Genomic DNA, 13,014 nt, shown 5'->3' with positions numbered 1-13,014 from the left:
CTACTAGCTGAGGTTGCACCTGCAGTCTTAGAGCCTTTTTCTTTTCCAGGTATTGTGATTACTTCTCTTTCTGACTAGGCTTGCTTATTCGTTTATTAATATAAACCAACTGATAATAACTGGAGTGTATTTGATACAACTTCTGTACCACTGTTGCATGGAAGGAACAATCCAGTATTATATTTTGTTCACACTACACATAAAAACTATTTTAAAATAAATGTTACAGCAACATAAGTCAGCATGGAGGGGTAGGGAAATTGCCCCCCACACCCTGCTTTGCCTTCCATATGCCTGTGAAGTGAAGGGAGGTAGAAAAAGGTACGTGGACTGGTTAGTTTTACATGTCCAAGCTTAGGACATTGGTCACCCCCAGCTTCACATGCAGCGGTGTGGGGGGGCATTCCTCCAATGAGAAAGAGTCAGAGCAGAATCGTGACTTAGTGTGCTGGTTTTGGCCAGGATAGAGTTGATCTTCTCCATAGTAGCTGGTATGGGGCTGTGTTTTGGATCAGTGCTGAAAGCAGTGCTGGTAATTCAGGGATGTTTTAGCTCCTGCTGAGCGGTGCTTGCACAGTGTCAGGGGCTTTTCTGCCTCTCACCCCACCCCACCAGCGAGCAGGATGGGGGTGCTCAAGGGGTTGGGAGGGGACACAGCCCGGACAGCTGACCCCAACTGCCCAGAGGGATATTCCATACCACATGGCATCATGCTCAGGATGTTCAGAACAATGCCATTTGTCTTCCCAAGTTATCATTACACATGGTGGAGCCTGGCTTTCCTGGAGATGGCTGAACACCTGCCTGTAGTGAATAAATTCCTTGTTTTGCTTTGCTTGCATGTGCAACTTTTGCTTTACCTATTAAACTCTTCATCTCAACTGATGAGTTTTCTCACTCTCTCCCCTATCCTGCTGTGGGAGGAGTGAGTTAGCAACCGTATGGTGCTAGCTGCCGACTGGGCTTAAACCACAACACTTCAGTACTGAATCACCCTGTGGTTTTGCCTCTCTTACTCATAAATAGTCAGGGAAATATTCTTCATGCTATTTGATTATTCAGCCATCAAACATTTTGACCTCATTCATCACCACAGGGACACAATGCTGAGCCACCAGTGCCATTTCTCCCAGTTATGGTTCCATTGCCTACTCAGTCCTCCTCTTCCTCTTCCCTATTTTCACCACCACTAGGTACTAAGGTGACAGGCACTAACATCTGTGTGTCTTTACGTTATCTAGATTCTCCCAGACCATGTATTTTCTCTCTACTGCAAGGACTTTGTGTGTCACTTCCTCTAGTGCTATATAAAACAATGTAACTTGATACATAATTGTAATAAGCACGTTAATCCAGCTCCCAGTGCTCATTCTGCTATTTGAAATACCTAGACCAACCTTCTGTTCGAAAGGAAATGAGTTGTTACCTCAGCTGAAGAACTAATGAAGTTGATCTGCTATGGATTTGTATCCTATGTCCTACCTCTGTCCTCATCACAGTAATCAAAGATCATTTCTTTATGTCATTCATAAACTCGCTTCCCTTATGGAGTATTCTCATTTTCTCCCCTCACCTCATTATCTCATATTTCCTCATAAAGTAAGGAATAACTCCTACCTAATGACCATTTAAACACTTACTGGTGCAGACCAAAGACAACATAAAATTGAATTCCTGCTATAGTTTCTCTCCTTCCAGCCAATGATTTTCAGAAGTTTGTAGCATCTGTGAGAGCTCCACTCCTCTGCCAAATTTGGTTGATATAAGCCCATAGCTCTTCTGTGAACCTTACTAAAAATCAATCCATTGAACAATTTTTTCCTGCTCTTTTTCAACAAAGTATCCATACCAGAATCTAAAGTGTATAAAATTCAATACTGCATTACATGTGGGTTAATACTACTTTGTGGACACTGCTGCATCTACATCTAACAGAAAATGTTTAGGAAAGGGGAATTTTCCTTGATGTAAACAGATACAGGAATTTTGATAAAAAAATATAGCAAGTTTCATAAAACCATGTTCATACCATGATAATTATAGACATTTGACCCAATAAATTCTACAGCATATGCAACACACTTGCAGGAAGAAAAAGACTAACAGCAAAGAACGAGTTTAATTCAGACAATCCTGAAGTATGATCTTTTATGCATTAGTAATTCTCAACATTTGCTGCTGCTTGCAAGTATGATCTTTAGATGAAAGGATACAACTTCTTGCCCTTACACACTGGCAATGTACCATTAATTTTAGTATGAGACAGTACTGGTCTTGCTGGAGTAATCATTCTCTGCAGTATCATACCAACATGATAATGGCCAGAAGAAAGATTTATGACCTGACTTGTGAGACCAAGTCCAACCTCAGTCTTCCTCATTATCACAGACATCTTATGAGAGCTAAACCCTCAGATAAGAGAAGACCATGGCTTGAAATGTTACCCAGACCAAGATTATGACATGGTCCTCAAAGCAGCATCCTCTTCTTACCCACAGTATCAGGTACCTCTGTAAAATCTCTCTCCCAGTACCAAAATCCTATCAGCCCCTTTCCGGATATGTCCCCCATCACTCCTAGTCTCTCCTGCTCCTTCCAGCTTCAACAATCTTACAGCAGTTTCATGCATACTGGTGACACCGTAGAGCAGAAGACCAATGTTAGCATTACAATCAAGCAGGAGCTGTGCAGTTCTCTCAGACCAGCTCCAAGATCAAGACTGTTCTCCCCCTTCCCCTGCCTTCTACCTACACCCTGGAGTGGAAAAATTAAGAAGTAACTTTGTTCCAGGACCACGAGCTCTCATACAAAAGTTGGCCACAGCAAAGGGAACAGAGCCACGCAAACACATGAACCCCCTACACTGCTCTGAAAGGCACCTTCTGTATGTGAATTATTTTCTCTCGCAGCAGATCAAGGTTGTATAACAACCCTGCTGCAACAACATCGAATAAAACAAGCAGAGACTGTGCAGCCCCATTAGTAAATTAGCCTTGCAAATAAACCACAAGAGGAAGGAAGTTCTTGGTGTTCTTTGCACAGCATGCAAAGTTGAAATCCCCAGTGAAATTATATCCCCCAGTAAGGGGCGAAACAAGAAAAGGGGCTGGGAAATGAGGTCAGTACCAAGGTCAATGTTTGGGATACCAGCAAGGAAAAGCCTGCAGCAAATCAAAGTAGGGGGCAGGGGGTGGGTGGAGGGGTGGGGGGTGCGGGAAGAAACCATCACGCTTATTTTAGCCCTTCTAATGGAGTTATAACACACTCCTTGTGTGTCAAATAATTTTGTTTCATTATTCAGATCAGTACCCTAAACATTTAGGGCAACTTTTATTAAAATTAGTCAAAAGCCTAATTCACTTAAATGGGAATATCATCAAGGCTTTAATTTGCTTGGAAGCGGTTACATCTTTATTATTGACAATTTAAGCTCATGGAAACCATTCTCCGCCTCTCTGAAGTTGCTCTGATTGTTTTTGCTTTCTTACAGCTGCTCACTCCAGAGGCACCAAATAGCAACCCAGCAGCTTTTTATAAATGTTTTCTAATTATTATTGTTACCCATAAATGTGTTTCCCATTTCAGTGTATAAATAGAAAACTGATTATTTACAGCACTTGTTCCTGCTGAGCACTAGTTTATCTGTTAGAGAGGTGAGACAAATAACTGGGCTATAATTTGTAATAATAAAACCTACGCATAATTTTTCTTTTTCTAGGAAAAAAAAGGTATAGTTTCTGGACTTCTACCATTTCCTACAGGATTACTGTTTCTGTTGAAGGAAAGGTTCCATTCCCAGCACAATGGAAGAAGTCCTCAAGATAAATGATATTCTAAAATAGAGTGGGATGTTCACTGAAAGTCACATGCAAAGGACTTTCTGTTTTTGCAACACTGAGGAAAGCTGGGATGAATATTTTCATAGCATTCCACAATGTAGGACATAGAGTTCTGTTTACTAGACCTAAGGTGATAGAAAATAATAGGGACATTTCTTCAACTAATGTAAATCAGACGAGCTCAGAGGTCAATGAAGGTACACCTCTATCCTCTCTTTGTGGATTCTGCCACGTAATCTGCATTTTTCTTGCCATATTCAGGATGGTGTGATGAGCTGTGCTTTATGATGGACAGTGCAAACTGACATTGGAGATTAGGCACTACTACAGGCAATTTGAAATGAAAAATCTCTTTCTGCTTAAGAGATGAGCGTAACAGAGCATTTCAGTGCACAGTATAGTTTTCTGTAACCAATTCACAAACCTGAATCGTATTGCAGCAACACATCAGATTCAAGAGGGATCTATTCTTGGCAAACACAGCAGCCTGGAAGAATGAGTATTCCTCACTATAGGATATATGATTAGTTACTACAACATGTTATATATTCGATGACTCCTTTCTAGACAGTGGACAGTTATCATGAAAGGCCTTTATACATTGTTCTGAAGTGTCATTAAGTATTCTTCGCTGATAATCTTTCTCTCTTTGCTTTCCTTCTCCTTTTCATTTTTTCCCCTGCTGAGACATGCTGAGATTTGGTTTAGAATGCATTCTTCCTCCCTGGTCACGCATGCACAGCATGCACAAGCGGAAAGATTATGACCAAAAGGAAAGCACGCTGAAATATTTACGATAGCAATTCAACAAGCAAAAGGTGTACAGTTGTGGCAGTTCTGTCCATTTTCTCTGCCCCCTCTCCCCATCCATGGCAACAGATTGAAAAACAACACACTTCCTTGTCTTACCACAAAAGATATTTAATTTTAGATTTTAAAACCAATTGGAGAAAACAGAACAATGTCAATTGCTAGTCAAGGTCAGCTCTGTGCTGGAGCTCAGCTGTAACCTTCCTTGATTACAGAGGCAATCGGGTGCAGCAACAGGGGTTTACAGGAGCTTGCTGAACATACAACAGAGGGACAATGATGCCACTTGGCCCATATAGTCAATTATTAATTCCTTTAAAGTGATACAAACTTACGAAGCTTCATTCATGCATTTTAACTGTATTTATCTGATCAACATAAGCAGAGAGTCCCTCAAATTTTTCCTTGCCATTGTAAACACAAAATGACTGATGACTTTTAGAACAAACCTCCTATTTTCCACCCTGACATGCAGTGCAAACTAGTGAGGATATATTCTGAATACCTAATTCCTGCTACTCTACGTTTTGTGTATGAAGGCAGCATTGCTGAAAGAGCAGGAATATAGACTTGCTATATCAACACAATACAAGAACATTCTTTGAACTGTCTGAATTTACCAAAGCGCTAGCTACTGGTGAGTAACTGAAATTCATTATAGTACTGCGGTAATCTGCTCTGCAAGGCTCTGACCACTACAAGCCGGGACATTTTACCTGAGAAGTATCACTGTACGCTTGCCCTGTTCTAACACTGCTCCCTGCTACCATCTGCCGTTGCCCTCAGTTGGAGGCATGACAAACCTTGCAACGAGCTCCTTATGGTTGTTATTCTCCTCACTCTATCTGCACAGAAGCAGCTTGAATTAGCAAATTAGAGAAGGACATAATAAACACTAAACGTGCAAACTATCCCACCCACTCTGTGCTACACATTCTTAAGTACCTGTCAAATCTGAGAATGGATTCCCATTACATTATAACTGAAAAATTCAGTGTGGACAAAACCTCCTCAGGAGCACCGTTGTCTAATATCCCCCTGAAGATGAACTTTAGTTCAGTTGTGTTATTTCATGTTTTCAAAAAAAAATCACATAGTTTTTAACATGAGTATAAACCTTTAAGGGTGCAATTTGGCAACCAGACAATCCAGGCTAGGGATCAGACATGCTATGGACTGTCATTCAACAAACTAGGCAAGTCCGCTCTACACATGTAGGCATAAAGAATTAAATAGGGAGACAGCCACTCCTTTTTGGTCCCCCACACTTTGTTCTAAAGACATCCTATAAGCCAGCTTTGGATGATTTAACTGCTTTTACTAAGCTCACTTGTTATGTTTGAGTTAGCATCATTTCAATGGAAACTTCAGGACAACTTGGTACTAGACTCAAGTTCTAACTGCAAAGATCAAATTACTGAGTCCTCACAGGAGCTCAGAAGGAGGAAGGTTTTCCACTTCATGCCTGTGCCTGACAAAGTACACACTTAAATCCAGACAAGTAAATGTAAATAAAGCTGGATGGACACTTAAGATGAAGTCAGCTTGGTGTGTCTTCATTTTTTCCTGCCCACAAAGAGCTTAGGCTGACCCTGAGGGGTTAAAGAGATCAAATTCAGCCATTTAAAATTCAGATTTTGGATTGCATGGATGGAGGTAACATAAGAAAGAAAAGTTTTGAACTAACCTGATAATAAGCCCTTCAGTTCTCTCATAAATTAAACTAAATTCAGCATAGACTACATTTCAAAGAATTATACTCCTAGCTCTCACAGATATTCCATGATTTTTAAATGCTCAGTTGCCTCATGTCAATTTGAAAATCCAACTCCACAAGGTTAAAAATGTCTTTGTGAGTTAACAGATTCCTCCAAGACAAGGCACTGGTCCCAGACACTCATTTATCAGTGTCTAGATAGAAACTTCCTTCATTTTCGTTTTGCTGTCCTAACAAAACAGGATTTTTCCACCCCCCGCCTGTTGGACAAAAGTGAGATATTTTTAATGAATGTTTAGTCACTTTTTGCTCTTCTAGTTTTTAATTATAGCTCTGGATAGCAAATGCATTAACCAGTATAAAGTGAAAAAAATTTAAATGAGGAAGTATTATCAGAGAGAGCATTGCCTGCAGTTTTTAGGGAGGTGCATGCAAAAGGGTATGGCTTTACCACCTTCCACAGCCAGAAGTCATCGACATACTATTATCAAATCTTAGCAAAATTAGGCCAACTATGAGGGCTTTGGATAAATCCCATTCACCAACATTTTACTGGCTGAATAAAACTCACCATCCCAGAAGTACTGAATCCAATGAAACCACAGGCCTATGGGCCTTATAATTTCTTTTCTTAAACTAAAGAAAAAGACTCCACAGAGAAACAGTCCTTTAACTGCAACAGCTTTATCACAGCAGCAGCCCTGACAGTACAATTTTTACTGCCTGTAATGAAATACACAGCGCACATATCCCCATAAGGCTATACAAAATAAAATCAGAGTCCCCCTGTAGGTCTCTCCAGAAAAAGGGAAAAGCCTCACCCAGAAGACGACTTCAAACCTCCCTCTTTGCTAGACAAGCGGGAGGTCACTGTCATTTTGCCATTAGAGTCTACAGAGACCATAAAAAGAGAGGGAATTAGCAAACCCAATTCATTCATCAAGATGAAAGTTGATACTTCTTCTGGTGCACATTTTATAAGATCCCAACTCCTATCACTCCCCTTCCTCTGTTAACTTTAACTTTCTTCAGTCTAAGTTAGTTCTTTTACTTCTCATTTAGAAGTTGTAGGGGACTTGTTTATTTGTAATTTTTAAGTGGCGACACCACACCATCTTTTCTGAAAGAGGGAATCTGGACACAGGTGGGCAAACAGAGGGAATAAATGTCCCCGTGTACACCCATTTTGGACACCTGAGCTGTGAACTACACCCACACATGAAGGGCATCTTATCCGTCAGCGCTTCCAGCACTGGAACTCTGTGTCAAAAATGATAGTAATGCCTCACTCTGCGTTTCCCCACTCACAGATCTTCCACAGAAAAGCTCCTTATGGAATAGCCACCCTGTTTATATTTAGGGAAAGCTAAGGCATGCAGCAAGGACATGATTTGCTGATGGTAACACAGCCAAAAAACAGTAGAACCAGGAAGGGTGGCCACCACATCCTCACCACATGCAGCCCAGCAAAAGACACTGTTTACTGTTCAGGCAGTCAGAGAAATAAAATATGCCTATCAGATGGTAAGAGTGGCACACAACGTGCTGTCTGATCGCAGAAGCCTGCAAGAAGTTCCATAGAGCTGCCTGAGCAGCCAGGATGGGCTGGAGGCAAGTGAACAGTGTGCCCTGATGCCTGCTAACAGACCTGGGTTTACTACTGCAGCACCAGCATAACCATTGCCCTCCTTAATGACCCAGTGGAGCCGACCTAAAAGGTATCCTCTGAATTAGGGAAGTGAGTTAACTATGTTTCAAGAGCTAGGTTGAACTCTAAAGAGGTATCATAAAAGTTAATGTCATAGTAGCTCTTACACAATAGATATTGATTGTACTAATTTCAGGCCTTCCAGAGAGGACTAATGCTTTAACATTTAACCAGGGGAAAATTAGATTTTATATCTCATTTACAGCTGAATCATTAGAACCAGAAAAGTAGACTAGGAGTGGGAGGGGATTTGACAAATGTCCACGTATCAGACAGCCTAAATTGCCTTTGCTGAATCTGAACAATATTCTTCAGCTGTTTTTGAGAAGGATGCCATAGAAAGATGACAGAAATGACTGTGGGTAGGAAGCTAGAAAGTTTTGTGGGTTTTTTTGTTGTTTTTTTTACCAAAATTGAATTGTGCAAGTACTACTGCCATCCCATTCCTTGTGTAAAGTAAATCATTTTTTATACCACATACAGTGCTGTAATCTATGTAAACAGCTGTCAGGGCATTTCTGGAAGAGAGTGATTTTGTTCATTTCATAAAACTCTTATCAGAACAATATGTGAGCAACAAAAAACCCAATATATAAAGGCTCAAGCATCCATTTTAGCTTTATGCAGCCATTTTGGAGCCTGAAGGTTTGTTTTGGGTTTTGCTATCCACCATCTAAATATCTACAAAACACTTTCATACTGTCAGCAAGCACCAGCAACAGATTAGCTCAGGGCTCTGTCATATATGGGCAAATTCTTGTCCACTGGGAGAAAATTTGTGCAGCCATACTAGCACTAACTACCACAAAAACACTGGAAACACGAAGACCAGGCAGGTCACTGGGACTATGAGAACTGTCCTGAATTCATAAAACCTACTGTCTAGCCTTGCAGTTCTGTGGCTTTCAAAGAGAATGAGAAACTAAACATATAATAAAATATCTGCAGACATTCCGTCTGGTGAATCTGTGCATTACAGAAGGCTGCAGGGTATAGAAAACTCGTATTTTAGAAATCACATGGCTTACTATTGCAGGCTGACTCCAAATTGCTGAGTAGGTAGAGGTGGCCGTGGTGGAGGAACCTTAACCACAGATGGCAGTTTTCCCTTCTGTTTCCCCCGAAGATTTTCATCATGTCTGCAAAAATCAAGAAATCATTGATTTTCCGTGCAGCACAGCTGACAGACTATATATATATACATATATATGAACAGCTACTGGTATTGCTCATGATGCCAGTCTCCTTACAATAGTGTATATAATGCAGGTCTTACAGAACTTGCATTTAATTTAAGCATTAGGGAAAATTTTACATAGTATTTGTTGGTAGAATACTTAAGCAAGACAGAAGAGCTCTTTTGCTTCAGCCAGTGGAGCACAGTAATAAATGTGCCCAAAAAATAGAAACACACTATAATTTAACAGCAAAATTCAAACCTATTTGCTACTCAAAATACAACTCCCCTTTCTTTGGCAACCATGCAATCCAATTTATAACCTTAGAGCTGTAAGGTATTTTCTGTTACTCCATATTTACACAAAAGATGTGTAAAAACCCACCAGGCATCAATAACAGTCATAATCAAAGCTTCCAGTTACTTTCATTCAGCAGTGACATAAAATCACTTCCTGTCAGTACATCAAAGCATTTCCATGTAAAGCGCTGTGTTGAAAAGACTGTTATTGATACTAACACTGGCACTTGACAATTCCAGCCCTACGCATTTCTTTTCCTTTTCCTCTCCTGCCCTCTCCAATACTCCTCCCTAACACATACATACACAAACCCCATATAAAAGTAATGGATCCACTAACAAAAGACATATCCATAAAGTTTAAAATCAATTGACACTTTGCTTAGCAAAAGGAAGTTACTTAATCTGTTACAATATGCAAGCAAAGACATCAGAATTACGATTTTATCCATAAACATCACGTGATACTCATAAGCAGTAATGACATTCAGACTGGTTTTGCTAGCACTCACATGAAGCTGCAATTATACTAAGACAATGCTCCACAGCTGAGATGGAGATGTTCCACATCTGCAGAAAACTATAGAGAACACTATAAACACCTGATACACTTCAGCATGTCTTTGATGACAATGTGGTTTTCAGAATTAAACCCAACCATGCACAAACAGGTGAATTAGACTTTTAATCATTGAAGAAATAGGATTAGATTCTGCTTGGAAGGCAGTGAACAGGATGAAACTACCTGAGAAAAGGTGAGAACATATTTTAAACTTGCCACGTACCGGATGACTTCTTGAGGGATATTTAGCTGGTCATATTTGAGATGCTCTCTCAGGTCACTTAAATAGTTCAAGTAGGTGATTTTTTTCCCAAACTTATGGCTGAAAAAAAAAATCACAAAAATACAAAAATCAGCATGGGAGGAACATTTATGAAGGGTTTTGTTTCTATTACAAAAATGCAAGTACTGATGGAACTCAAAATTAGACTGTAATTGAAGCAGCAGGAGACATAAGATGTATTTCATTTCATATGATCAAACATATACAGTGCATGCCTGAGAGTCTGATTTGAATAAAAATAACTGACTTCCATCTGAATGTTTTGTGATTTACATAGATATGAAAAACACTGCTTTAAGAGCCGCCGAAAAACAGGTTTCACACAGCATTAGAAAGCTCAGTAAAAGAACTGTTAGCTTTGGAGAAAACATTACACAGCCAACAGAACGACATTTGTGTTACTTAGGTATTCCTTCCTGCCAAAAGACAAAATAACGGGGCTGCAGGCCAAACTATCAAGTAGTAAGCAACAGGCAAGATTTTCAAAGCATAGATAGTGTATATCCTTGAAGTGTTGGGCCATCAGCTTTATCTATTTTGAAAAGGGCTGGGTAGCTTCTAGGAAACATCCTAAAAATAAGATTTTTCTGTGAGTTGTACAAAACAGAGTTCCAAATTTGAAGCACCAAGTATCACTAGTTAGGTCTTGAGTTTCAGCCAGAACACACTACTTTACAGGCCAAGATGTTCAAACAAGGTTCAGTGACACATTCATACACATGGCCTGAAATAATTTCATAGTTTTCCACAATACAAAATATCTGTCCTGTAATGAAGTGTCAAGCAAAATAATAGCTGATTATGATAAAAAGTGTTCTTTGCTGCAGCTTAATTCGATAGTAAAACTGGAGAAAAAGTCTCTCACGTCAATGAATTTATCCCCGGATTGTCAAATCTACATACACACACTCCCTCTAGTGGGAGATGGTACAAATATAAGTCACTTCGGCATTTTAGAAGCTTTTAATTGAAATGAGCAAAATTTTGCTAACAGGCAAGCGATTTTGGGACACTGACAGATACCAGTCTCTGTGTGTACAACTTCAGAGCTCTTCACTGTGCCTTTTATCTAAAACACCTGGTGATTTCAACATCTTACCTAAGCCATCTGTAACTAATCTCCTCTGGTAACACAGGACATGTTACAGAACAAACAATTTGTAACTAAGGTGTGGGCAATTAGGAATTATTGCTGTTCCTTAAAAATGCTACATCACCACCTAAACACATATTGTTTTGAGAACAGGCAGGTGGTTTCTGTTAGCTCACACACAGAAATGTGCTCTTCTTATAGTTTTTTTTACAGTTTGGAGAAAATAAATTTCACTTAACACATTACCTTCCTGCTCATCTGTCTCTCTTGAGACTGGAAAGATCAGTCAACTTCTGAAGCTTAGAAAATTTCAAGGATTTAGATTTTTAAAAATATTCCCAAATACAAATATGCTAAAGTGCTTATTACTCTTGTTCTTCACTCTAATAATTCTGTCATCCATCCAGTTCTTGGCAAACATGTTCACGTAGTAGTACTTAGGCCATGTACTAACAGGTACCAAAAGCACTAACAAACACCTGGAAAATACATGCATGTTTCTTGATAATGAAGTTTATTTTACATCTGCTATTTTTATTAGAAGCACTATCTGCAAATGAGTCTCGGCTACAATTCAGCAAAGCTAGGAAAAAGAAAGTCCAGAGAATTTTTCTCCTTTCTTTTTGTGAACTTTGGTTTAATACTGACACTTAAAGAACGATCTGCTAAGATAGTTTATTCTAAACTGGAAGGAAAAGGTACTGTGAACAAATTTTAAGTTGTACCATTCTAGCAAACTAACAACGTTAAGAAGTTTTAGTCTTCAACAAGAGTAGAATTTAGGCACTTTCACACTTCAGTTTTAAAATTGTATCCTTATGTCTTCCCTTACTTGCGTCAACCCAAAGCACAAATGCATGTGAGCATTTGGCAATTAAACCATTTTAAGGAGTAAAGAGTTTTCCTCCTAGCTTCAGCTAATTCCCGCCTTCTGGCTTATGGACCTTTTCAGAGTTTACTCATACTTTCAATTATCTTGTCAGTCTTAGTGTACAAATAGTATAGTTTTGCTTCTGTTGCTTACATATTTTAATAACGGAGTGTTACTAAATTAGACTCAAAACAAATATCCAGGTACACAGTGGTAAAAGTCAAGTACAAACAGAATAGCCAATCCTGATGAAAGCAGAGTGTTCAGAAGATCAGGATGATGATGCATCTAAGATGACAAGCCCTGTTAAATTTTCTATGCTAGATGTGAATGCTTAAGCTTATCAGGAACACCCATTTTCACGTTCAAAGGAAACAAGGAAATAATTGCCAGTGTACTATATGTTCCAAGAAGAAAACTATTCATCTTACACAGACATAATAAGATCCAGGGAAAACTGGTATTTGGAATAGATACCTGTAAACTTTTCTTTTGTAAGAATTAGCACCCAATTATTAATTTAAGTCAAATAGCACAGCTGTTCTCCAGCTGTGGCTCCACTAAGTGTATTAAAATGCACAGACCGAAAACCATCCATGTCCCAAAACTGCTTGCCTGGAGCTATGTCCAAGGAGCTCTCAGCTGCCTCTGAGA

At 39.4% G+C, this 13,014-nt stretch overlaps 1 protein-coding gene across 4 annotated transcripts in view; it reads right to left on the bottom strand.

Moving 5' to 3' along the window:
• The window catches only part of ARHGAP8 (Rho GTPase activating protein 8), a 94,291-nt gene that overhangs the window by 36,786 nt on the left and 44,491 nt on the right, over positions 1 to 13,014 (bottom strand). For all 4 annotated transcript variants that reach the window (XM_037389069.1, XM_037389068.1, XM_037389065.1 and 1 more), the window contains 2 exons: positions 10,337 to 10,435; positions 9,103 to 9,213 (listed from right to left, as the gene is read on the bottom strand). In XM_037389069.1, coding sequence (XP_037244966.1) covers positions 9,103 to 9,213; positions 10,337 to 10,435 — 210 coding nt within the window. The remainder of the gene's footprint in view (positions 1 to 9,102; positions 9,214 to 10,336; positions 10,436 to 13,014) is intronic.

The sequence above is a fragment of the Falco rusticolus genome, chromosome 5 (genome assembly GCF_015220075.1).
Source record: "Falco rusticolus isolate bFalRus1 chromosome 5, bFalRus1.pri, whole genome shotgun sequence".
In the NCBI taxonomy this organism is placed as follows: Eukaryota; Metazoa; Chordata; class Aves; order Falconiformes; family Falconidae; genus Falco; species Falco rusticolus.
The sequence above is the reverse complement of the archived record's forward strand: the minus strand, read 5'-3'. Positions and strand labels throughout refer to the sequence as shown.